The 26,253-nt window shown below is 55.5% G+C and overlaps 1 protein-coding gene across 2 annotated transcripts; it reads right to left on the reverse strand.

Moving 5' to 3' along the window:
* Positions 1-4,468: 4,468 nt before the first annotated feature.
* On the reverse strand, positions 4,469-24,949 carry RBBP8NL (RBBP8 N-terminal like). Of its 2 annotated transcripts, none has more exons than XM_072026503.1 (14): positions 24,763-24,949; positions 17,650-17,808; positions 16,595-16,637; positions 15,948-16,043; positions 15,518-15,630; positions 15,131-15,203; positions 13,736-13,902; positions 13,491-13,573; positions 12,067-12,230; positions 10,714-11,539; positions 10,268-10,376; positions 8,753-8,814; positions 8,295-8,421; positions 4,469-7,364 (listed from the first exon to the last, which is right to left on the reverse strand). In XM_072026503.1, exons 2-14 carry the CDS (start codon positions 17,714-17,716, stop codon positions 7,246-7,248), a joined length of 2,049 nt encoding a protein of 682 aa, XP_071882604.1. In that variant the 5' UTR covers positions 17,717-17,808; positions 24,763-24,949; the 3' UTR covers positions 4,469-7,245. The 2 variants fall into 2 exon arrangements, with proteins under 2 accessions (XP_071882604.1, XP_071882603.1); XM_072026502.1 differs by having other exon boundaries at positions 4,469-7,367.
* Between the last annotated feature and the right edge of the window lie 1,304 nt (positions 24,950-26,253).

Genomic DNA, 26,253 nt, shown 5'->3' on the forward strand with positions numbered 1-26,253 from the left:
TGCGGTCATTGGTTGAGAGGGGGCGGGAGGGGGTTCGCGAGGAGCCCCGCCCTTCCCCGCCGGGAGGCCGGCAAGGAGGGGACGCGCGGTCCTAGCGCCGCCGCTCAGAGCCTCCAAGCGACCCCGGGCAGCTCCGTGGTGCCCCCGGCTCCCGGCCTCCTTTTTGCACGTCCCCACATCACCCCCGCCATCCCCTATTCCCCCTCAGCATGTCCTTTTTTTTTTTTTTTTTTGACATTTTAAAACTCCCCCATCTCCCCTCTCAGCCCCCCCCAGGGCCCCCCCAGCAGTGTCGCGGTGCCACAGCCGTCGTGCAAGCTCGGGGACATCTCAAACGAGGAGCACTCGTGTGTGGGGGCTGCCCGCTGCTCTAACAGCGGATTAAGGCTGTTATTGCATGCCCCAAGGACAGGGGTACCCGAGTCCCAACTCACCGGCAGCACCCGAAACCTGCACCCAGCGGTCAACGTCCACGCTCCCAGGCTGCCAAAGCAAAGCTGGGGCAGTGCAGCGCTGAGCGGGGCCGTATATGGGAAAGGCAGACCTGGAGAAGCCTTGGTAGGGATCTGGAGGAACATAAACTTGGTATTATCTCTGCAAAGTGACTCAAGACATGTCTGCACGGCACGCTGCTTCCCAGGCTTGTGTTTATACTGCACAGCATAAACACCCCCCTTAGGCACTTGAGCTGATGTCTGCCACGTCCCGGGATGATGCTCGGGGTGCTTGGCAAGCCGGGGAGCTGTGCCCTTTCTGCTGCCCTCCCAGGACGTTGCTGGGCCCTGCAGATGTGACCCGAGAGTTTTGCAAGAGCGATGAAGCTGCTGGTGCTGAGCACAGCAGGGTGGGCGCTGGTGGCCCCATAGATTGCCTGGCCCCACAGCCACGCTGTGCTTCCCCTCGTGCATGCTCCAAGCAGTGGGTGCTCCTGATGCTATAGCCAGGAGCACATCAGCCCCGATGTGCCATGAGCAGGGGACTGCTGAGACATTTAAGATTAGGCAGGAGTTCGTGTATTTGCAATGCTGGACCCATGGAATGGCAATTGCTTTTGCCAGCCAGGGTCCTGGTTTTAAAAAAGCTAGGTGACATCTCTAAAAATTGTTCACATTCTCCTCCAGCAACCAAACTGATGTCTAAGGAGATGGCCTGAAATGTGGGCATGGAATAAAGAACAGATTTTGAAACTGTCTGATAAAATGCATACAGGTGCTCAGTCTTCTCATATGACTGTTTTATAAGATTCTTTTATTTTTGTTGTTGCATACAGTTGCAAGTAGGACATCAATGTTTGTCTTATAGTATTAATAGTACTTAATAATAATAGTAATAAGATTGGAAACATATGCTGTTTTCTTCCAGGCTTTCATTAAAAGCTATTAAAATAACATGGTGCAGTACAAAGTCTCCCCTTAAAATCCTAAGAACATCCTTAGCATCTTACAACATTCAATATAGGTCAAATTTTGAGCCTAAATTATTGGGCGGAATCATCTCATGTCACAGCCGTGAAAAAATAATTTGGGATAAAAAGGAATTAAAATCTTTCCTGCTGGCAAGCTTATCAAGTAAGCCAAGGGATGAATGGGCATGGAAACTTAGCCAGGCTTTCTGCAAACAGTTCTTGAGAACCCAAGAATCCAGTAAAAAAAAAAAAAAAAGATGTTTTTTTCATTCTTTCCTTGTAAAAACAGCTGTAGGATGTAAATCGTCCCACTGAGTCAGCACAGGATGAAGCAGCAAGGAGCCAGCCTCCGTAGCTTTGTGGGCTGCTATCTTCAAAGCTGAATTTGGAGGTCTGAGTGTTGCTGCTGTTGGTGCTGGGGAGCTTTCATCTCCCTCTGACAAGCGTGCGAGCTCACGGTGTGAGACTGTAGTGGGCACGGTGCTGTGTTTCAAGGAATCCGCTGCCGAAACGGATGGGTGGCACGACAGCAGCACAGCCACCAAGGGCAGGGGCTGGGTGCAACCCAGCAACCTTTCCTCCTGCACTGCTTCCTGCGGCGAGGGAAGCACCGCGGCAGGGGGACAGAGGAAGCCAGAGCTGTGCCGTGACCGAACTTGCTGGTGATGCAAACCCCATGATGTTATTTTGGAAGTTCTCAGCTGGAGCATGCTTCAATCTTAACCTCTGCAGAGCCCCAGGACAAACATGAAGGAAGGCGGTTTTGGATTTACAGCAGGATTACTGCAGGGATGTAAAGCACTGCTTTGAATCTCCAGGACGTAACTCACCTCATTCTGCTGCTGGACTAACAGCTGGACTGTGTGGGTACATGGCTGGGAAGGCAGGAGCTGGTCTGGAGTGGGCCAAGCCTACCAGCCCTTATTGCAATATTATATGGGGAATAGGGTCACCAAAGTCACTGGGAGATTTCTTCCTACGTGCAAGAATTGCAGGATTTGGTCTAAGCATCTGATATGAGACAACATTTCGAGTACATATGTGGGCTGGGTGTTAGATTTTTGCAAAATCATGGCCCAAACTCAAGCAAAGATAAGCAGGTCATGAATATATTTAGTCTGGGAACCAGTTGGAGGAAGTGCTGGTATGGAGACAAAGCCCGAGGACTTTCTGTACAAATTCTCCAGCCTGGGTGCTGTGCTCCCCTCCTGCCATCCCGTGCTGCTCCATGCCCTGTGCTCAGGTGTCTCCTGCCAGCTCCTCCCTGCTTTGCCATCTGTCCCAGGAAAAGGGAAATGGAGTGAAAAATGTGGCTTTTGTCTGAAAGCCCGAGCGCACAGGAGCAGGGTTCAAAACCACAACTAATTCTCCCAGGAGTCATTGAAATGCTTTCTGATTTCTTGTGGTTAGAGCAGCACTCCCTGCGCCCCTAAATCTCAGCCTTCCAGCAGCCCTGGTGAGGCCGTCAGCTCAGGACTTTCCTTATGCTGAACCCAAGCCCAGAGGGACAACGGGCAGGAGAAACGTGGCCTCTGGGAGCTTCCCGTGCTTCTTGGCATGCATATTATGTATGTGAGAAATTACAAAAGCCTTTCCCAACCCCACTCAGGTGTGTTTCAGACCACTCCTCACTGGCTCATCCATCTCCCTCGACTCCCCTCCTGCACCCTACACCTTCCAGCCACATCTGACCCGAGCTGTTGGCCCCACCAGTACATCAGCCCCGTGACCTGCAGAGGTTTTATTCTGGCTACAGCCAGCTCCAACTGGGAGCCCTGGTTTCTCCTGGCACCATCCACAGCCGTGTGGCCGTGTCCCCCCGATTCCCAGTGCCCGTGGCGAGTGATGCAATCCTCTTCTGTTGCTGCAGATTTCCAGTTGCAGCCTACCAACATGCTGAGCCCTGGGAGGGAAACATTACCAACAGACCTCTGCTGATAACAGCATGCCTTGGGCAATGACTCAGGCTTTCCTGCGTGACACGAAGTATTTAAAAAATATGGAGCTGATTGATTTAATCGCGTGGCTCTGCACCAGGGAGGGCTGGGTGCTCGCTGCGTGACAAATGTGTGTGGTGCTTACTTGAGGGCTGGTGGATGAATGAATCAAACCCTCTCCCAAACCACGTGGCACGAGGGCTGCACTTCAAGGCGATATTAATAGATCAATAACCTTCATGGGAGGATCTTGTGAGGTGTTTTCTGGAGAGGCCCTGCTGCCGGTCAGCACACGCAGCAGTGGTTTGGAGGGAGCAGGGGGTGCAGCACAGCCCTGCCAGCGCTGCGGGTCTCCCAAAGGCTTGATGACAATTCTCAAAGGAGAGTGGAAGGCCATAATGCCTGAGGGATACAGGAGGATCATGCACTTATTTTGGCTCAAAAAGCCCTGCAAGAAACCTCTGCTCCAGATAAAGGCCAGCAGCAAAGAAATTCCCCAAATCTCTCCCTTCCAAGAAGCACCACTGTGTGCTGCACTTGCAAAACCTTCCCATTGCTTCACAGCCTCCTACAATGCATCTGCAATCATCCCAAAAACGTAAAGTCTTGCTCTCCAGTTGCCCATATCCCTGCACACGAGGGCTGCCTGCGTTGCAGCTGCCTCTTCCCCACACGCAGGGTGCAGTCGACCTTGGGAAGGACCGACACAAAATGCCCATCCCACTCAAATCCCCGAAACAGGACTTAAGGAAGACTTCAGTAATGCCTGGAATGAGTTTTCCTGCAGTGAAGTGTCGAGTGAAGCTGTGCTTCCGAAGCCAGCACTATACATGGGCATTATGCACTGACCAGCTCTCATTTAAGAGGATTTTGGTACAGAGAAGGTGGCCCGGGAAGAGGGCATGGCATAAGGCACCTTCAAAACACCTACTGTAAAAATACCACTGAATAAGAACGTAAGGGAAAGGGGAGGATCTAAGCATGCATTTCTCTATTTTTGGTGCTTTTAGTTCCTGCATTTCAGCAGCCACGACCCCTCTCGCTTGCAGCTCATTCGACTTCCTGCTTCCCTGCACAGCAGCATCTCAGTTACAAGTGCAACAGAGGAACCTTTGTGTGGTGGCAATTTTATTTTTTATTTTTTATTTTTTTCGAAGGTGGAGATTTATATTCACATCTAGGCTTGCACAAACTTATTTCTTACTCCGTCTTACAAACCAGTGGCTGAAAATGTCGCTTCACTGCTGAGGTAGGGGGAGGCTGATGTGCCAAGGGTGAGGGGCTCGATGTGAAATCACCGGGGCTGCAAGCTGGGAGCAGCCATCGCTGCCGTAGGAATGATTCAGCATATACAAATGCTCAAGAACAGCAAGCAGAAGACTTGTGATGGTCTGTAATTGGAACTGTTTTGCATGACAGGCAGTAAGGCAGCCAGTCATGCTATTTTTGATGGGCTAAGAGTGAACAGCACTACTTACGTGGACGCTCTTTCAGATTCCAGCCCCTGAGCAGAGAGAAACCCAGCTGTGCTCCGAACCCGGTACTGTGGGAAGCCAGCTCATGGGCCCAGCACCCTGCCTACACTTCTGCACAGATGAGATCAGAGCTACAACCTGCCTAAACAAAACACACGTGAGCTGCCAGCCTTCTGGAAGGACCGATCTGATCCTGGGATGGCTTCTCTGCTGCTTTATGCACTATGGGACGTAACTCACACACTCTACCAAGGGTAATTTTAGTGGCTTTTTGGAGACCCCTGCACAAGGCTGCCCTGAGCCAAATGTAAGTGTGGGAACAAAACATTTAAACTCTGAAAAGCACAGATCACTGGTTCTTGGGCACAGACATCTCTCAGAGTCCTTAACACAACTCCGGAGAGCCACAAAGGAGCGCCGTGCCCTGGGGGAGGCAGGATCTGCCCCCAGGCTGAGCGCTGCCCACACGCTCCTGCAATGCACTGCCCGGAGCAGAGCTGCACCCGCAGCTGGAAGCCCTGTGAGGCTCAGAGGAGCCGTGGAGAGCTCGGGTTCCTTCCTTATGGCAGAACAGTTCAAGCCTCAGACTGTCTGTAGCTCACTAAATCAATACATGCATTTATCTAACGGGAATTATATGAACGAGAGACTGGCAGGCGTAAGTACCAGAATTAATGGACTTCAGCAGTTATCCACGTGTCTGCAGCATGCTGGTGGTGGGTACCAGCATGCCAGGGGCTGGATAAGAGTAGTGCACAAAGCTTTATTTCCCTTCAACAACTTGCTTGGATGCCGTTTGATTCAGAAAAAAAAATAAATCATCCTCACTGCTCCATCCCTGGTGCCTGAGCTGCTGGGCAACCCCAGCACCCCAAAACCACAGCCACCAGCAGCACCCCTGGGCAAACCCTGCCCAGCACGGAGCTCTGCAAACCCTAAACCCTACAAAACTCCTCGGCTTTGGGGAGGCAGTTGCAGGTTGGTTGGGCCAGCAGTGGGATGGGGTCTCACACCCACATCCCTGATGCCCTGGTCCCCTCATCCCCTGCTTTGGGGACCCCAGGCAGGCAAGTGTCACTCAAAGGGACAGAAGAACCCAGAAAACCCCTGCTTCGGGCTGGGCAGACCCAGGGGACAACCCCTGGCAGCCAGGGGCAAGTTTGGGGATCGCTGGGAGCAGCACGGCCCGGCTGTGCCCAGCAGGCGGCGCTGCCCGACCGCGGCCCTGCTCCCCTCCTTTATTATTATTTTTTTTTTCCTTTTTCTTTTTTTTTTTTTTTCTTTTTTTTCTTTTTTCTTTTTTTTCTTTTTTTTTCTTTTAATTTTATTTCTTTTTCCTTCCCCCCATTTTTTTTTCTTCCTTTTTTTTTTTTTTTTTTAAATAAATATTTATTTATTTATTTATCAACGTTATTGTACTCTGCTAAAAACAAAGCCACGTTTAATCAGGAGCGATGGCTGCTAAAGGAAATGGTTGTGGAAAAACACCGGGCAGGGCAGATGCTGTCTCCGGCACCTCCACCTCCATTTCGGCTCTGCTCTCTGCACGTGAGCTGCGAGCAGCCCTGGCCCCTGCTGCGATGCTGTGGCTGCAGCGATGCTCATTGCTGCTCTTCTTGTCCCATCCTGGGCCACAGAGCACGAGCAGCCCCACTCATTGATGCTGAAGGACAATTTGCCCATGCTTAACGCATCAGAAAAATTGCTTAAGAACGAGCGATCCACGTGAAAACAAGCTCCTGGCAGCACTGCCAAGGTCAGGGCGAGCTGCTGAGCCAGGGCTCTGCTGAGCCGCAGCTGGGACTCAGCCACCCGGCTCTTGCAGGGACACAGGTCGCCCTTCTCCTGCTCTTCTCCCTTCCCTCTCTGGGGACGTGTCCCTCCTGCCCAGCCCTTGTGCCTGCTCCCCACAAACTAGAAAGGAAAGCCGTCGGCGTTCTGCTGTTCAGAAAGGATGCAGACTTGTACGAAACCTGGGTAGGGATTTAATCGATGTGGGTTCATGCGTGGGGACAGCAGGACCCCGTGGTGCTCAGGCTCTGGGCAGCCACCAGGGAGCTATCCTTCAGGATTGGGGTCTGGAAGCTCTGTTCTCCTGGCACAAAATCCCAAGGAGGATTTGGCCCTGGCCCAGGGCTCCAGCAGCATCTCCCCCTCCTGGCACCAGCAGTGGGGCACAGGGCTGGGGGGTACGGGGCGTGCTGCCCCGCCACAGCCACCTGGCTGCTCCCAATCTCACCCGCACCCCTCTTCCTCGCCGAGCCTCTCCTGGGGTGTTGACTGAAGGCTTTTGGGGTGCTCTGCTCGTTCCAGAGCCCCTCTGAGTTCCCTCATTCCTGGCACATCAGGCAGGAGCGCGGGAGGGATGCCGAGGTCTCTGAGCCTTCTCCTTCGGCCTGCAGCTCCTGTGCTGCTCCTCGTCCTGCTCTTAGCTCTCCTCGGAGGCGTCGTGGCGGGCAGCCGAGCAGTTCTCTGGCTCCTCAGTGATCCCCGCTGAGCCCTGTTCAGCTTTGACTTTCTTTCTCCCTCTCATTGACTTCTTAGATCCTGCTAATAGCAAGATAATGATAGGAGTTAACCACAGAGGTCACCGCGGCCTAGTCCCAAAACAGGGACTGCACAGGAGGAAACAAAACTCAGCAAAAAAATAGATGAAGAGAAAACCCTGAACGTCCCCATTCAGTCCTGGAGGGCTCACAGGAGCCGGTGCCTGCCTGCCCTGGGGGCACAGGCCCATTTTCCTCCCCATTGCTCCAATCCTCTCAGTTTGCCAAGTAAATCCTCTCCTCCCCCAGCTGCCGTGGGGCTCGCAGAGCTGCAGCCACCCCCAAAGGCTGGGCACGGAGCGAGGGGCAGTGATGGCCCATCAGACAAGGCCCTTTTATGCCTCTACATATCTTTAATTTGCTCAACACTGCCCTTTCTTTACTGAGGGTGCAAAGAGGGCTAGGAGCAGGATATTTCTGACAGGGCAATATTTAAGGCTTTGACAGCCACGCTGGCTTATCCTTGCCCTTATCAGGAGCCGTTTTCTGCTTATTCACCTGTAGGAAGCGTGGGCACGACACATTCCTTTGTCAGCCAGGGAAAGCCTCCATGGCCACACTGGGAAATCAACAGGGCTGGCAGAAACCTTTCTCCGAGTGTCAACAACTCGTTGCTGGGAATTTGGCCTTCTCCAATCGGCTCCTCCCTGAGCAGCTAAGCAAACACGGGGGACTTAGACCTGTTAGCTTAGGTGCTCCGGGGTGCTCTCCTGCCCACCCTGCCCCTGGCTAACCATTAGCAGGGGCTCCTCTGGCTGCAGAGCCGACCTGTGTGGTTTATTTCAGGGAACCGAACGACTGCTGTGTCATCTTGGTCAAAATCTGTGTGCAGCGTGGCATTTTTTCATGGTGGTGCCCTTGGGTTTGCTCCTCAGGAAGCGGCTGAGGTTGTAGCCCTGAGCTGATGGCAAGAGGAATGCCTTCTCCCTACCTTTTGTCCAGGGATCCTGTCCTCTTTTCCTCTTCTTCTGTAGCGCGTGAGCTCTGTCTTTGGTGCAAAAGTATTTCCCTTCAGCCTGGGCTTCTTGCAGGACGTCGTGCTCACAGGGGGCAGCCACCTGCACCGAGCAGAGGAGCAGTCAGCCTACAAACTGCCCCAATTTCCAGGGCGCTAACAGCCAAGGACCTTTCTGACCATGGCCACAGAGTTGTGACAAGTGCTGAAACCTATCTGGAAAGAGTGACATCGCCACCCCTCAGCAACCAGCTGGGTGACTGTGGAAATGGGGCTTGGCATGGGGTGGAGGAAGAGCCACCACCTCCCGCAGGGAGCCGGGCAGGGACAACCTGTCCTGCGCCTCCCGGTGCCTCTCAGAACAGGAATCCCCGGTCTGAAGGTGCTGCCAGGCCCAGGCAGCCGAAGCCAAGGGGCTGGGAGAGCAAACCAACCTCGCTGTCCGTCGTGTCTGCCTCATCGGATTCCTGCTGCCCGGACTCAGCATCGTCGTCATCTGTGGAGACATGAAAGGAAGGGTTTTGGCTGGCCTGGGGCTGGCAAGCTGACGGGCATGATACAGAGCCACTGGCTTGTTGTTACTGGGTGTTTCCATTCAGGACACCTCAAAACATGAAGACGTGTGGCATTTAAAATCCCAGATTTCTCCTTCCCACTTGAGACATGGGCGGTGAGATGTGTTTGGGTATGAAAGAGCCAGAAAAGACCACATGGAAGATGCTGAAGCTGGCTGGTGGCTCCTGCTGGGGAACATGCACCAAGGAGCACTGGGAGGAGAGGTGGGGGAGTCACTTCCCTGCCCAGCAAAAGAGTTTTTTTTTTTGCTGCACAGGTTCCCTGAGGCCACACAGCCCCAGTACATACCTGCACACACTGGGCACACATCCAGCCTCTGCACGGGGCCAGCCAGGGACCTGGCAGCACCCTGTCTGCACACCCCACATGCCAGCCAGCCCCACAGCATGCTGGCAGGGCTGGGGACGGAGCTATGCCCTGTCCCCTGCCCGACACCCCGAGCACCCCATCACTTCTTACCCTAAGCCTGCTCCTGGCAGGGGGGCTGCAGGCTGGGCAGCCTCCCTCCTGCCCCTGCCCAGGGGGGACATCGGTGCCCCTCTCAGGCACCCCAAGAGCCCCGGTAGCCTGACCCCATCCTCACACCATCCTTCCGGGGGTTAAGGTTCACTGAAAAGTGCAGAAGTATCAGAGCATTGTTTCCTGGGCTTTGTGTCAACCTTCAGGTGCGGGCTGAAGAAAGTCCTGCATTTTCCCACACCCAGAATGTAATCAGCTGAAATTCTTCTGCCATGATGATATCTCCCTAACATGTAAATCACCGAGGACTCCCCCCCCTCCTTTTTTTTTTTTTTTTTTCCACCGTGCAAAATCCCGCTCTGGAGAGTGTTCCCAAACCACTCCGACACACCCAGACCAACTAATCCAGGCGAGCTCAACTTTCTGGCCGAGCCTGTAGGGCCGGTAGGGAGCAGGTCCCAGCCGACGTGCCTCCTGCTGCGCTCCACATGGCTGCTGCCTCCCACCAACGGGGTAAAACTGCCCCCCTGCCCCACCGTGGTCAGCAAGGAGGGACCAGCTTGGGCTGGGGTGACCACTCGGTTTGGGGATGGAAAGGGTTTTTATTGGGGATAGAGAATGGAAAAGGGGAGAGTGCTCCCTGTCCTGCCTGCTGTGGGTTGCAGCATCCGTCCCTCCATGCTCAGGGTGAAACCCCAAGTTCCCTGAGGGTCAAAAAGAGTTGGGAACCAGGAGCACCCGGTCCCCTGGGAGGGTCTCCCATGCTGGTTAACACCCGCTGTGGGCTGCAGGGACTGCAGGTGGTTGCAACAGCCAGCACAGGCTGTTCCCTGCTGTAGGATGCCTCCACGCGCTGCAGAATTTGCCTTTGGCTCTCGCCTTCTCAGATGTCACGCTTGCCTGGGGCTCCTTACCTGGTTCTCCCGTGTGTGCACTGGCAGCCAGTCTCACCCTGGGCTCTGCGAGGGCCTCTGGGTCGCTCAGTGTTGGCTTGCTTGTAGGATGCGTCCGGGAGAGAGCGAGCTGTAAAGGGCAGAAATCCCATAAATGCCTGCAGGTGCCCTAGCTATAGAAATGCTGCCTTCACAGGCAGGAGAAAAGGGCTGTCCCCAGCCTCTGTGTGATGATGGTGACAAATGCAGGGATGAGAACCAGCTGGTGTGGAGGGAGAAAGGCTGCTGTGTGCCCTTCTGCTGAGCCAGGTGGAAAACCCCATTGGCAAACACGTTCCAGAGCCACCTATTCCCAGGCCATTTCAGAACGGGACATTACCGGTGGGTGTAATGATGCTGACACCGAGCACTGGGCTCCCAACAGCAGGGAAGGAGCCACAGGAGTTGCCAACCCGCCTGGTACTCACCATAGCTTCTTCCTCCTGCTCCTCCTCCTCCTCCTCCTCCTTGGCAGCACCGTGCTGCTCTGCCAGCGGTGCCCGGGCAGTGCTGGGCCAGCTGCTGGGGGGACGTGAACCATCTCGCTCTGTCCCATGCCGTCCACAGGGGATGTGCATGGGGCTGCCCCTGGGGCTCGGCTGTGGGCTGCCAGCCTCCCGTGGCTCCCTACAGTCCCTCCAGCCCGCTTCCCTGCCACGACCAGCATCCGACAGGTCCAGAGGTACGTCCACACCATAGTCCCTCCCTGCCTCTGCCTTTTCTCGCTGCTCAGAGCCATCCCGGCTCAGCCAGAGCTCCTTCTCCTCCTTCCCATCCACAGCATCCTCCAGGAAGGACCTCTCTTCCTTGCACCCCCCCGTGATGCTCGGCCACGGGGACAGGGGCCGCTCCTCGGGCGCGGATTTCGGGTCGCTCTCCGCCCTGGCCCGTTGGCTTTGCTGCCGCTGGTGCAGGAGGAGATGCTGCAGCCGCTCCCGGTGCTTGAGGAGGTGCAGCTTCCCCTCCAGGTGCTGGTCCCTCATGTACACCACGGCGGCGGGGAGCTTGAGCAGGGCAGCACGGTCATCCCAGTCGTCGGGGGGTCTCATCCTGCCCTCGCCGTCTTTGGCCCTGAGCAGGTGGCCGGGGAAGCTGCCGTCCCTGTCGGCCGGGGCGCAGTTGCCCGCCAGCCCCAGCTGGTGCAGGGAAAAGTGCCTGTTGAGGAGGCAGAGCTGCTCTTTCCGGGCGGTCAGTTTTAGGGTTTCATAAGACGAGGCAAGCTTGGGTGAGTCTGGCTTGGCTGCTGTTAAATAGCTAAAAGAAACAAGGGTAAAAGAAATCACTCCAGGACAGAGGAACAGTCCCCTAATCATCACTGGGAGACTCTCAGAGTGCGGTCCGTGAGCCTGCCCATGCAAGCCGTGTCCTGGCTATCACTTATTTTTTAGTAAGGGCCCCACCACAGGTACCCCCCAACGGGCTGCTCGGTCCGTGCTGGCTTTGCTTAGCCCTCTGCGCCCTAAAACCCTGGGGAGGAGAAGCCCTGGGAGGTGCTGAGCCCTGCAGAAGAGCCCATTAGAATAGATAAGGAGCAGCAGGGAGGGCAGGCGGGACCGGCACCCGCTGGGGCTGTCTGAAGATGAAGGAACCCAGGCTGGTCGGGCTGGATTCCGGTCATTGTTGCTGGTGTAAAATGGGAGACCCCCCCCCAACCCCTCTTCCCTGGGGCTGTGGGCATTGCAGGATGTCTGCAGAAGAAGGTGGGCGAATACCAGCCCCCCAAAAGGGACAGGGACAAGGATCTGTGCCTGCCCACCACCAGCCCCGAGCGGGGGACTCACGGCTCCAGGCTGGGGCTGCGCTCCCTCTCTGGTGGCAGAGGGGTTTTTCTTGCTGGGGGGGACACTGCTGCCCCCGAAGGACTTTTCTCCAGGAGGCACGGTCTGGAGCCGGGTCTCACCAAGGCGATGGTCCCGTGCAGCTGGTTGGAGATCCTCTGGGATGCCTGCGGAGGGAGCTGAGGGTGAGCGGTTCAGCAGCACTCAGCAGGGCTCCGGGTGCTACCCAGATCTGTGCCAGCGTGAGCACAAACTGCTCCTGGGTGCTCCGAACAAATAACATCTTGCCATCAGCTTTTACACGTCTCCACCCCAGAGGCGCTAAGAAATGATCTGGTACAATTCCAGCCACCAGCTGACCTGTAATGTTACTGGGTTTCCCCTTTGTGCTTCCTAGCAGGACCCAAGCTTTGTTCCTTATTTGCTGGGTGCATTTCCAGCAGAGCCCCGGCTGTTACACCAGGACATCGCGATCTCCATCTCCTGCCATGGAGGGCTCACCACATGTTCTGACTTGATTTCTCCCTGCCTACCCAGAGATGTCACCGAGCCTTCCTGCGATCCCCATTAATTATCCTCGCAGCCTGCCCGCGGCCTTACCAAAACCCCACTTCACCTGCTCTCTCAGTTTTATTGTGGCATTCGGGTAAGCAAAGCCCTTGCCAAAACAAAAGCATCCATGTGGGTGTGGATGTGGGCTCGGGTTCCCATGGCGAGGAGCAGGGCTCCAGGTCCTGCAGCCTCATCCCCCGGTGCCCAACATCTTCCTATCGCTCGGCACCCCTTGGCTGACACACGCTGTGCTTCAAAGGCACGGCAGGCTGACATCAATGCATGCCAGCCCCTCCGAAAATACCCATATTCATGATGCTGCAGATGGAGAGACATCTGTGATGCTCTCGGGCAGGGCTGCTGTGGTGTGTTTGTACTCCGTACCCAAACCCTCCATGTTTCACGTGCTCTCCAGGCTTTTCCATCATTCACAGAGCTCCAGCCTCTCGTTCCTGACTACAGCTGAGGATAAACTGCCCTGAAACATGGGTCAGCATGATCTCCTTGTGACCAGAGGTTTCTCTAGCAAGAGAGGAACCAGCGTGATGGGCAGAGGACTTGGGGATGCTGGGTGCATTGTCTTGGAGGGTAAATATGGGGGCAAACCAAAGAGGTGTGCTCTCACCATGGGAAAAAGGAGCCTACGCCAAACCCTAAATGCTTTGCTTGTAGATAGTGGCGATTTTTGCACCTGGCATTGGGTAGGTTCCCTACTTGGCCTTGGCAAGAGTGTGCTGCCCAATTCTGGCTATTTGTTTTACCCCCTAAATGCCTCCTACCCCTTCTCTATCACCTTATACCCCTCTTGATCCTGTACAGATGACCACCGTAGTGGAGAGAAGACCTGAGGACGTCAGGCTCCCTCCGTCACTCACCATTTCTGCAAGGCTGGCCTCCTGGAGGACAGTGCTTGGGGAAATCCTGCTGCTTGGAGAGCTTCTCTGTCCTGCAGGCTTTTCTGCAAAAAAAAAGACACAGCCACCCACCGTGATGGTCCCACAGAGCCACAATTTCCTTCTGCCTCAAGCCAGCACATGAATGCAGGGACCCTCTGCTGCATGTGTGCTTGGCACCAAGGCTGCAAACACCACAAGAGGTGGTGAGAGGCAGCAGCACCCACCTTCACCCAGCTCGAGCCCCGGCACGTCGTGGTGGGTGTCCTCTGCTGCCCTGTGAGCCCCTCTCTCGCTGCTGGCGTTCCTGCTCGCTGGGGACAGTAAGGCCAAGGGGGAGCTGGGCGCGGAGCTGCTCTCTCTGGGGACGGCTCCTGGGCATTTGGTCCTGTCCCTGTGGAGAGGGGACACGAAGGAATGAGAAGGGGCAGGAGAAGGAAATCTCCAGGTCGAGAGCCACCGTGCTGGCAGCTCTGAGCTACAGAACCTGATATATAAATATACATATCTATACACAATGTGGTTATACCGGCTCCTCAGCCTCCTTCCCTTTCAGCTTATCGCTGGCTCGGCTGCAGTCTGCAGCATGGGACGGAGCCAGCGCGACAGCTCAAGGTCTGATTTCCCCACCTGGCCGTGGGTAACGTCGCGGGAAGCCGCAGCGTTGGGTAAGCCAAAAGCCAGCCGTGGCTGTTGCAAGAGCTGTGTGAGAACCCCTACGTCCCCGCCTGGGCTTTCAGCCTGGCGTAGGGGTGGATTCGGGGCCTGGGGGCTGTCGGCATTTGGAGCTGGTGGAGCTGATGCTCTCGGTCCCCAGGAGGGAGCTGCTGTGGGTCTGAGCCCTACACCCATGGCATGGATCAAGTCCTGGTTGGACTTTGTGCCAAGACATGGGTGTTTGGGTGAAAACCTTCCTGTGCAAAGGAAGGCAGAAGCTGGCAGGAAAAGCAGAGCTGGCACGCTTGGCCCTCAGCAAACCCAACCGGATCGGCAGCTCCGAAACTCCCCAGGCCTTGAAAAGCATCAGGGTGTAGAAGTGAGAGCTTCTCTTTGAGCAGGTCATGCTTCTGAGCTCCAAAGACAACACATTTCTAAACTAATCCCTCCGTGCTAATTCCCCCGGACTTTAAACCTAGAGGAATGAGCAGGTTTGTATTTATTGGCCAGCCCGACAGGTTGCACAGGGCTATGCTGGGACACCAGCCTGCTGGAGCAGCTCCTCTCTCCTGCAGCCCCTTGTGGTCCCATACATGCAGCTCTGCCTCCTGCATGAAACTCATCTTGCTGCCCGTGGATGCTTTTCTGGGAGCTCTGAAATCCCAGGGCAAGGTCTGTAGCCAAGGCGAGCAGCCCAGGGCTTTACTTCCCATCCTCAGTTCCACCTGGGGGTACCTGTGTTCCCCAAAGGCTCAGTCCTTGGATCCATGTGAAGAAGGGAGTGAGCAAAGCTCAGTGAGGACTTGCAGCATGACAGGTATTTTGCTGTCTTGGCTTCTATGGGAATCCATGGGAATTAGGTGCTAAAGACCTGGGCTCACCCAGACACAGCCCTGCTCAGTGGCAGGAAAGCCTCTGCAATACCAGCGCTGCACATCACGAATGACACCCAGAAGAGCACTTACTCCAGGCTCTGGAGTCTCTTCAGTTCTTCCTTGAGAGTTTTATTCTCCTCCTTCAGGCGGCTCATTTCATTAGCTGCAAAGAGACAAGAGGAGAACTGCTATTTTGGGTGCTGCACGGAGCAGGGCTGCAGCCCCCATTCCTTATCTCTCATTTTATTGCAGATACAGAGGGCTGCCACCCCCAGCTCTGCTGCTTCTTGTGTGGTTTCCAGATCTGATTTCTCAATACCTCTACTCTTCCATCGCTCCCTCCCTCCTCCCCATCACCAAACACCTCCTGAGCACGCAGGTATTGGAGTGGCTCCCATGCAAATATCCAAGAGAGGCACTACCTGAGCAAAGACCCAGCCAGCCACAGCCAAGCTTACAGCAGATCTTGGTACCTACTGAGGATGAAGATGTGCTGGAGGCTTTGGAAGTGGGAGGTCTCGTACTCATTCTGCTTCTTTTTCGCCAGCTCCTGGGTGACCATGCATCTGTCGCAGAGACCCGCTCGCAGCCTGGATGAAAAGCCATGGCCGGGAGCGTGTTACCACACATCCCCGTGGGAAACGAGCACCACGCACGTGCAGAAAGGTGCACACCCAACCCGTCACGAGACATGTGAGCAAAATTGTCAGCAGTCACACAGCCCTGTGCTTCTACCTCCCCACCACCCCTCAGTTTGGGGAAGCTCCCTTGTGCCAGCCCTCCAAGTGGCACAGAAGCTGCTCACGTGCTACAGCCCGCTTTTGGGAGGCACCAAAACCCAGGCTGTGCCTCTAGGAGAGCACACTCACTGCCACCGAGCAGTGCTTAGCTGAAAGTTAAGGCTTACCTGTTTTCTAGCACTTTGACATTTTCTTTGAGGACCTTCTGTTGTTCCCTCAATTGGTGGTTTTTAGCAAACAGCTCTTCGATTCTCTGGGCATCGCTAATGTGAGAAAAGACACGAGAAAAGAGGGTTACCAGGCTTCTCCCCAGACCTGGGGATTTATCGGCACCCAGTCAATGGGACAGGTTTCTGCTGAGTGCACTGCTCACGCTGCTGTAGCTCAAAGTGCTTTTACATGGGCAGAAAACAAATATGTTGGAGCCGGAGCCCAGGGAACAGCCCAGGTGCTGCCCTTGGGAGTCAGCAGCTTGCTTTGTCCCATTTCATTGCTTCCCAGGAAGCATTGTAATTAATGAATGAATTCCCAGGAATTAATATAACTTCTCATGGTGCCCATGGGCAGGCAGGTGGGAGCCCCAGCTGCCCCCGCTGGGGACCTGCATGGCAAAAGGCACCAAAATGCCTAAATCTGGTGGAGCCCAAAAACCAAACGGTGCTCTCTAAAATAAAGAACCTCTTCCCTGGGGCTTGTGGCCTTGGCGGGCACCTCGACAAGACACAGAAGTGCCTGGGAGGTGTTTAACCGAGCAGCGTGACCTGGCCCTACACCGCGCCGGGATGTGGGCACTGTGGGGCTGGGCACTGCTCACCGGCACTTCTCCGTCGTCAGCTCCGTTAGCTTGGTCTGCAGCCCTGCAAGAATTAACAGAGACAGAGGTGGGTGATTAGTGCAGATTCCTTGGCATCTTGGACACAAAAGGCAACGACCTAGGTTCAGGAGGGTGCCTCGTCTGGTAGGAACCTCACTGCTTCCAAATCTTATTCCTGAGAAAGGCTGACGCCTGTGCTACAGGGCAGCACGGTTTGATGTAAATGGAAAAGCTGTGCAGAATGGGAGCACATTTTGGATTTCCACTGTTTAATGAGTTTGCGTTTCCCCTCCACCCCCGAGAAGTCTGCTTCAGTTTTGTTTCCAGTTATTTCAGCCACGCCAGGCATCTCCCAGGTGGGCAGTGTTTTATGGCTGTCAGGGCTGCAAAGCAACTTGGAGAATATTTACAGCTCAACAAGAATGGCTTTTGGTGATGGATCAGCAGACGGTACATTCTGTCAGATCCATTTTATGCAAAATAGATGTAAACATGTGGTTTGGATTGCTCAATGGTTTCCTCTAACTCTCACATGGCCTGAGATTACACAAGACAAGAATGAATTCATAAGCCAGAATTGTTCAAAAATGCTGTTGTTTTGTTCATAACGCTGATAGTGGGAATTATTTTAATAGGAAAACAATTGGATTTGGCATTTGTTTGCTTAACCTAGTGGTTCTTATTTCAGTGATGTATGACCGGGAAACTCCCTAGAGGAATAAACTATCCAGACTTACTCCAAGGTTTTCTGTAACAGAGCTTCCAACCCCGGCTACTTCTGCCTCACGGATTATTGCATCTTTCCCCTTTCCCTCTGATCCCTCCAAGCCATACCCCAGCCCTGTGGCCTCGGAGAAGACACCCAGCACATGTATTCCTCACTGCTCGCACCCTTCTGCAACCTTCTCTGAAGTCTGCTTTCGTCCAGGTGTTTTCCCAGCACTTTTGGAGAACGTGGGTGGGAACAGCATCACCACCATCACACCGACAAGTCACCTTTGTCACAGACCATGGACCTTGGCCAGTTTATAAAAAGACTTCTCATGTTGCCCTACCTTGAACTTCTTTCTCGTGAATTTCCTTGAGCTTGTTCAGGAACTCTGCAAAAGTGTCTGTAGTCATGTTCAGGGCGGTGCCGTGCTCCTAGGCTGTGTTGGAATTGCCTGCTTCCAGTATAAGGATGTCCTTCTCTTTTAAATTATCCGGATTTTAGCCTAGAACAGAAAAACTGTCCATTAAAAAAATATATATATAATAATAATAAATATATATATATATACCTTGTGTATATGGTGTTTTGCAAAGCCTTAGAAACAGGACAAAGAAATACCTGCCCAACCACAGAAAGCAAAATAATTTGCTAACCCCTACATGCAACAAAAGTAGCATGCTCACCAGGAGGAGGACTCTCAGAGCTGCCCACCCTGCATCAGCCCAGGGCTGGGAGCACAGACAAAGCAGAAGGGCGATGGCTTGGAAAATGGCATCGCTGCAGGGCATCGCGGAGGGCTCTCACCCTGCATTTGGGCAGGAGGGGTGTGCAACCTGGGCACCCAGGGAGCACCCTCGGGGTGTGCCAGCAAAGCCTTGCACGCCTGGTGACCACATGAGCTGCACCACAAGAAAAGGGACATCCCCGTGGGAGCCTTCAGCATCACCACGTGGGAGCTGTGCAAACCCATCACGCCGGGTGGCTGAATCATGGCCATTAATCCCCTTCCCGACAAAGCCACTTAAGCCACGTGGATATTAATGGGGAGAAATCTGCCCCTCTGCGTCTCAGAGGTGATGGGCTGGAGTGGAGCTGTCAGGACTGGAGTTTTGTAGCCCCACAGTGGCACGGGGAGAGCCTCGCAGCCGCCGCACGCTCCCCTTCCCTGCCGGCACCCGCACGCCTTTATCTGCATGCAGAGCAGAGGTGTGCCTGATCGCCTGCATATGCAAGATGTGGGCATGCAGAGCTGGAAGAAGAAACTTTCCCCTAAAGGGTCTGATTTTAAAAAGAAATGAGGCACGCGCCGGCGAGCACAAGCAGCAAGCTCGGCTTGCGTGCTCTCCCCACACTCAGCTCGGTGAGACAGCGACCCGAAAAGAGCCGGGGCGCATCAGGGCTCTGCTGCAAACCCAGCTCCTTGAACACTGACCTGAGCAAGTTGCCTTGGCTTTTAAGCAAATCTTGTACAAATAGACCAGAGATTTTGCTGTTTTGGGGAAGAAAGAAACCCCAAACAGCTTTGCTCCCCCTTCCCTGGGCACAAAGCTGCCTTTCCCAGGGCTGGGTGCTCCCTCCCAGCCCGCAGCGCGCTCCCGAGCGCAGCGTGGCTTGTTGCGGCTCGCACAGCTAACAGGCTGGCTCGGGATCAGCCGCCGTGAAATGGGATTGGGAAGCGATCTCTCCTGCTCAACCTCAAGAACCATAGCTTAATAACGAGCCAGGTGAAATTACAGCCGGCTCATCTCCCCAAAAAAACCCCGACAAAAAGATGTTAAAGAGAGTTCCCTCGGTGTGGCTGGCAGCTTCTGGGGATTGCTGAGTCCTGAATTGGGTGCTGCCTGGGGCGAGGGGCAGGTGCTGAGATTTTCCACTGCCTCTTAGGGCTGCAACCCTGCGTGCTGGCTGGGCAGGCTTTGAAGTGCTCAGGCACTCGTTACCAGCACTGCAAGTGGGAAGGTTTTGCACCTGGAAGCAAAGCCACCAAGGGAGTGTGGGCTCCCGTAGGCTCTCCCTGGTGCTGGATCAGCCCCTGCCCACGCTGCCGTCCCCAGCACTGCCCTGTCCCGGTGTCACCTTCCCCATCCTGCTGGCATCTCGAGCAGCACACTGAGACATTTTGGGATGCAGCTGGGATGTCCCAGGAGGTCCATGTCCTGTTTCGCCTCGTGCCAGCCTGCAGCCTGGCAGACAGAGCTCAGCTTGGTGATAGTGGGAGCTGGGGACAGGCAGGATATGGGGCCAGGTCCCCATGGGCCATGGGGCAGAGCCCTCCCAGCAGTGCCGCGAGCAGCTGCGGTGACTCAGCGCCGTGGGCAGAGCCTGGCAGGTCAGGATCCGGGGCTGTAATTTTGGCTGGGGTGTGGGCAGCAGCTCTGCTCCCCTCACACAGCTGCAGCTGTGGCTGGAGAGAGGCTGGGACTCCTCGTCCTGATCTTCTCAGCACCCCTGAGTCAGCAGGGGATGCACGACCTGCCTGGGGGTTTGGTCCTGGGCCTTTGCATGGGAAAGCTCTTGCAAATTTTGGTGCTTTTTGAGCTGCCAGCATCTGTCTCTGTCTGCACACAGGACCTGCACATGGGACTGGGGAGGACTTGGAGAGGGCTTTGGGTGTCTGGTCTGTGCGCACCCACAGCTACAAGGAGATGTTGGGGAGCATCAGCCCCCACATCTCTTTGCCCAGGATCCATCCTTTTGCCCTGGCAGAGCAGCCCCGCAGACAGCCCGGGCTCTCAGCAGTTTTGATGTGCTCCCTTCTCGCCCTGCGTGCACCAGCCAAGGCACGAAGCTGCAACCCCCTGCTCCTCCGCCCCACTCAGGAGGATTTATTGAGGCAGATTTATTGATGAAGACCAGAGCACAGAGACCCCGAGACAGGGGTTTCATTTACAGCCCCGAGCCCTTTCCCGAGCTGTCACTGTTAATATACACCCGGCGGCACTGGATGCAGCCCTGTCATGGGGCTGGGCATATTTCATGGTGACGGGTGCCCTCTGCACACACAGCCCCAGTGTTGGGGAGCTCCCCCGCCAGCCCCTAAATCTGGCCACTTTGGAAAAATCCCCAGGGCCAGCGATAGCTTCACTCCCTTGTTCTCCTCATGCCTTCTTTCCTCTTGCTTGGGGAGGGAGAGCCACGGGGAGGGTGTTTCCTACCCCCTGCCATGAGATTTGGGAAGGGACGGGCTTGGGCAGTGCTGTCTGAGGTTCCCGGGTCCCCGTTCTCCCCTTTCCATCCCTGGCACAGCCGGCGGTGCTCGCATCCCCACCATCAGCACCATGTCCTTCCCAGAAGAATAGAGCAGCTCATTAGCTAAATGAGCTTAAGTCATTATAAAAAAATAAATTCGGGACTCTGAAGTTCTGACACTGTCAGATCAGCTGAGCTTAATGGCTTTACAATCAGATATTTCCCCATCAGCAGTGGTTCAGCTTCATGTTGGGTTTATGCACTGTGCCTTTCACTGTGCGACTGCAGGGCAGACCTGCTCTCGCTACCCAAACTTTCTTCTGTTGGCTACCCTGCTATGTTCCTGGTCTAATTTTAGAAGCATAAATTGAATTTATACTCCGAAAAGCCGCCTGATCACTCATGGAAAATCTGCAGTGCCAGGAGTATTCTGCAGGCCGGCGTGAAGCCGATCTGCTTTGCCGATGAATTGTGTGCTTGGCAGGTTTGGGGGGGTTTATTTCTGCTGGCATCGATTTCTTTGTACAGCCGATGAGCGTGGCACGGGCTGTCCCACCAGGCACTTGCTCTCTGCACACCGGCTGTGTGTGTGGCTGCAGGGTGGGGGCTGGCACATTGCAACCCCCCTGACAGGAGGGACAGGAGGAACAACTTCAGCTCTCACCTCTGCCTCGCACAACCCGAAAATCCTCGGTGAAGCCGGGCAGGCCACCTGCACCAGTTTTTAGCTTGGGGTGCTGGCTGGGGATGCTGGCTCCCAGGCCATCCCGAGCCCCAGCTGGGCCACGAGGCTGCAGCCTCCCCTCCAGCCCCCAGTACGTGAACATACCCAGGAACTGGACTTAGGATTTAATATAGGGGGTGAGCATTTATGGGATTGAGGCGGGCATTTATAGGATCTATCCTTGCACCTTCCCCAGCTGGGAAGGGGGCTTTGCCCTTCTGCTCCCTTGTCCCTGCCATCAGCAGCTCCTTCAACAAGGTTTAGCAGAAAATTTCCGTCCTGTTCCCCAAATTGGGGGGGGGCACATTTGGACCCTCTGGCCATGCTGTGATGCTGCCTGGGGCATGGTGGGCTTTGGGTGGATGCACCGGGAGTGAGGGTAGGGCTGTGTGCCTGCACGAGGGCTGAGAGTATGAATGAAAATAGTCACTTATCTGCCTGTGCATCTCGGGATAACCACAGCTTCTATAAACATTGCTTAATTAACACCTCAAAATGCTCTGGGAAGTGGGTAATGAAGCATTATCGCGTTTTTCAGGTGTTTTAATTGAGAAGCGGTGAGGCTCAGGGAATAGCTCAAGGCTCTGTCGGGAGCAGAGGCGCAGCTGCCTCCTCCCAGCCCAAAGCACCCAGAGCGCCCAACGCTCCCTTGGCCTCCCCCTTCCCCCAAAAAAGCTGGTGGAAACAGGCAGGAGCTGCCCTGGGGAGCTGGGGAGCGATGGAGTCAGCCCATGGCCCCGTTACGCTGCGTGCATCGTAGCACTTTGGTCCTGCTCTCCCCTCCTTGATGGAAGAAAACCTCGAGAGCAACATGCCCTGGAGCCTACGCTGCTCCTGGTGGACAAGGAGCCTGTTTCTGCCCTGGGTTTTATCCCGCAAAGCTCCTTGGTTTTATCCTGCAAAGCTCCTGGATTTTATCGCGCAAAGCTCCTGGGTTGCTCTCGCCCTGCTGGGGGCTGAGCAGGGCTGCAGCAGCACCGGGACACCTCAGGGGCTCTCCTCTGCTGGGCCAGCTGCTGGAAACCAGCTGCTGTGGGCATCTCTGGTCCTGCACGAGCAAGCAGGTCTCGTATGGGGCGAGGGGTGTGAAAATCCATCATAGCCACGCTCACATAAACTGGCACCTCTGTCCCTGCTGTGGCACAGTGTGCACAGCCATCCTCAGCCAATCTAAAGCAAATGAAAAGAATAAATCTCTCTCCCCTGGATACAACGCAGATAATGAAGTCCTTAATTGAATCAGCTTTTCTCTTTGGTGCTATTTATAATAAACCTTCAGTCCTGCAGAACCATACTGGGTGCTGGTCGCGCTTGGCTGGGGGCGAGAGAGCTGCGGTGCTTCTCCTCCCCAGGAGCTATATTAAACCCCTGTATTAAACCCAGGTCCCCTGCTGATGGGGATGCTCAGATGGGGGATTTGGTGCCTGATTTGGGGTTGAGAGGCAGCCAGGGGGTTGCAAAGGACCCTTTTGTTTGCAGGGATCTGCTCCAGGTGAGCTGCGCTCAATGCTCTGGTCTTGGGTAAGAGCTCACGCCTTGGGTTTGCCTGCACATTCCTCACGGCTCTCCCAAAGCAGCAATGAAGAAATCTCAGGATTTTGTTTCTCTGCTTTAAAGGCTCCTTTTGGGCAATTTCAGCAACAAGAGGATTTCAGCTGTCATGCAGACGGGGTCTCCTCAGGCCGAGCAGAAGTGGGACAGGAAGGGTGGATGCTTTCTGCTCCTGGCCAGGTGTGGGAGCCAGGTTCCCATCACTGAGAGTGGTACAGGAGCTCGTGGGGATGGGTGGCAGGAATAAAGGAGCTGCCTCCAGAAGTCCTGGAGAAGCTTTGATGAGAGATGCCAAGGACTAATTCCCCTAAATCTCCATCCTGCAGGAATTCCTGCAGCTCACGGCAAAACAGGTGGGAGGTCTAAGGGAGGTCAAGAGCCCGACACCTCTGATTTGGAGGAAAAAACCCACCTGGCTGTGCCTTCCTTGCCCCGTACCGCAGCCCCCAGCTGCAGGCAGCTTTGCAGCAGAGCCGGGCAGCTCCTGCCCCAGCCCCCGCCGTGGCGCAGTGTGCAGGCTAGCTGGGACTTGTGCTCCCTCGCCGCTGCTGAGCGCATCGGGGGCAAAGTGCAGGGGAAGATGCCGTCTTTGGGAAATATTTTGCATACCCAGATATTCTCTTCTGCTGCTCTTAGGCTTGCTCAAAGCCACGCTTTCTCCCCTGGCTGCTGCATCTGAAGATAAAGGGGTGCTTGATCCTCTCCAGGGCTCCGCAGGGAGCTCTGCTCTGCCTGGGCTTAGCCCTGTTGTGGCACCACGGCTCTGCCCCGCACGGTGCCATCCCAGCAGGACAGCCTCAGCCAGGCATTTTTATGGGCTGAGGCATCTGTTTGTCCCAAATGCTTGGTGACACATTGCTGATGGGGACACTTTGCTGCCCAGGCTTTTGAAACTGCACCACGTGCTAGTGTCCTGTGCCCTCCACCAGAGCACACGGGAGGATGTGTGCTTGGCTCCCCTGTGAGCATTTTCAGGGCTTTCTGCATCGCTGGACAATCCCAGCAGCAAAAACAGCAGCAAAAGCAATGTGTGCAGACACAGTCCCCCCCTCGCCCCCCCATCACATCCTTCAGCCTGGATTTAAGGGAGGGGAGAGCAGTCTGTGGGCTGCTCCGTAGCCCTGGCAATAGAGATGTGGTCAATTTGGGGTGGGAAAACGGGGATGGGAAGGGAACCTGACAACCCCACTGGGAGCTATCTGCTGCTGAGTGCACGTGGTTAGGTGCAGCCCAGCGTGAGATGCTGCTTGGAAGGGGTGAAACAGGGCGATGCCCCAGGAGCTGGGTGCTGACACCCAGGGCAGCGGTGCCACCTGCCCAGGACAGGCACTGCCACCACCCCCTGTGCTCCTGCGGCTTGTCCCGGTGTGACCGAGGACGTGGCTTTGTCACAGCCCCGGATATTTGCTCAGAGAAAGCCTCCAGTCCCTGCTCTTTAAATCCAAACGTGACCGGACTCCCGACTGCAGGCACACACCCCGACACCGTAACCTGCCCTGACGCTAGTGCAGATATTGCACTCATCCCGAGCACGAGCTGGATACCATTAGTTCTTTGCATTTCAAATCCCAGCGACTTCCCACCGCCCTTCCTGCCCAGATGGAGAGGCCAGAGGAGAAGGTTTTGCTGGCGAGGTGAGCCCAGTGGTGCTGGGCAGGCTCAGCCCTGCTCCCCACCGACCCATCCACCCGCTCCCTGCAGCTCCAGAGCCGCCGCTCTGCTGCACGCCTGCAGCTCCCTGCCTGCGAGGAAAACCCAAATCACCTCCACGAGCCCAAAGAGGGGGCAGAAAAGAAGCAAAAAGCCATGCCACTGCCCCTCGGATGGCAGCAGGACCAGGCTCTGCTGCCGGCACCAAGTGACAGCGCTGCCCCAACCACTGCTCTGTGGTTTTAGGGCATTTCTCCAAGCACAGCCCCCCCGGCTCCCTCCCCAACTCCGTGCGTCGGGTGCCAAGGGACAGATAAAAATCGGTGCAGGCACCGTACTCACAGCGGGGGGACTGCCTCTGGGGTGTCTCTCCCTCGGCTCCTGTGGCTCAGCTAAGCCGGGATCGGGACGGTCACCTGGGACCCAGGCGGCAGAAGTGAGCAGTGTGGGTGAACTCGCACAGACAATAAGCCATAATTTTTTCTTTGCAGTCCGACTGGCTCTGCTGGTTTGCGATTCTTTGCCCCGGCAGCAGAAAGGAGGCAGAGCGCGGCCGGAGCTGCTCAGCAGGTTCTGCTGTAGTGCAAAAAAAAAAAAAAAAAGCGGCAGGACCAGTAGGGTTTGAAGCCAAGATAGAGATTTGATTGTTTTCCCATAATTACAGCCCAACCTGCGCTGTTGGTTGGAGTCAATCACATTAGCAAACAGACCCATTTAAATCACTCAGCCACCATTAAGGTGGGAATTTCTGCTCTTTTACGTAACGTGGCCCTTTCGGAGAGGAAGAGCAAAGTGACAGTGGCATCTTGTTCTACTAAACCCTCGATATTGCCTCCCTGCAGGGCCATTTCTTGGGGGGGCAGCCTGGACCAGGGGCTGCCTTTGGCCTCATCTCCCTGCTGTGGCAGGGCACAGCACAGGGCACACAACACGGCCACGCAGCAAACAGCCTGGGACAGGAGAAGTGACGTGCCCAAATCAACCCCTCTGGCTGCTTGCTAGCACAGGGTGAGAGAAAACCTGTGGTCCCAGAGCACCTCTTGGGGCACCCAGGGGTGGGGGAGCAGCAGGGGAGGGCTGGGTGATGTGGGTGCTGATCCTGGCCGGCAGCCCCAGCCCGGGTTGTCTCCCTGCTCTGGCTGCTGACACAAGCAGCTTCCAGCCCAGCCGTGGGCTGGCAGAGCCGAAGGCGACGTGGACACCTCCTGAGCCTTTGAAGTGGAGCTATTTCAGCATCCCCCAGAAAAATGCTGGCATCAACCCTGCCCGGCCCAGTCCCACCAGGCTGGGCAGGTCCAGCTTCCCCCACGCTGCCCCGCGTCCCCACGGCTGCTGCAAGCCCAGGAGGTGCACTCACAGGGTGCCTGTGCTCGCCATCAGCATGGCACAAAGAAAAAGCAGCGGAAAGATGTCACCAATGTGTTCAAGAAGCAGAGGGCACATCCTGCTTAGCTGAGAGCCTCCTGGTGAGCGCAGGGTCTCGCTGGTGGAGCTGCCTCCAAGCATGGCTCTGCAGGAGGGATGCATCCACGTTGGTTAGCAGGACATGAAAGCTGGGGAAGGTTGTTCCCCTGGGATATTTCCAGGGCTGTTGGGTAGGGAAAAGGGTTGGGAGCATTCAACTGAGCCTCTTCTCCGCGTAACCCACTGGGGCAGCCCCACAGTGCCGCACATCCCCAGATCTCACCCCCCCATCTACCAGTCAGACCCCATCGCGGCGTAAATCCCCCTCCATCCACCAGCAGCAACATCCCCACGCCGATTGACACCCCAGCTGCTGAGCTGGCTGGTTAAGTAAGCCCAGCGCGGCGCTGAGCATCCTTGGCAGCGTTT

This window comes from Anas platyrhynchos, chromosome 21 (assembly GCF_047663525.1).
Source record: "Anas platyrhynchos isolate ZD024472 breed Pekin duck chromosome 21, IASCAAS_PekinDuck_T2T, whole genome shotgun sequence".
Taxonomy (NCBI): Eukaryota; Metazoa; Chordata; class Aves; order Anseriformes; family Anatidae; genus Anas; species Anas platyrhynchos.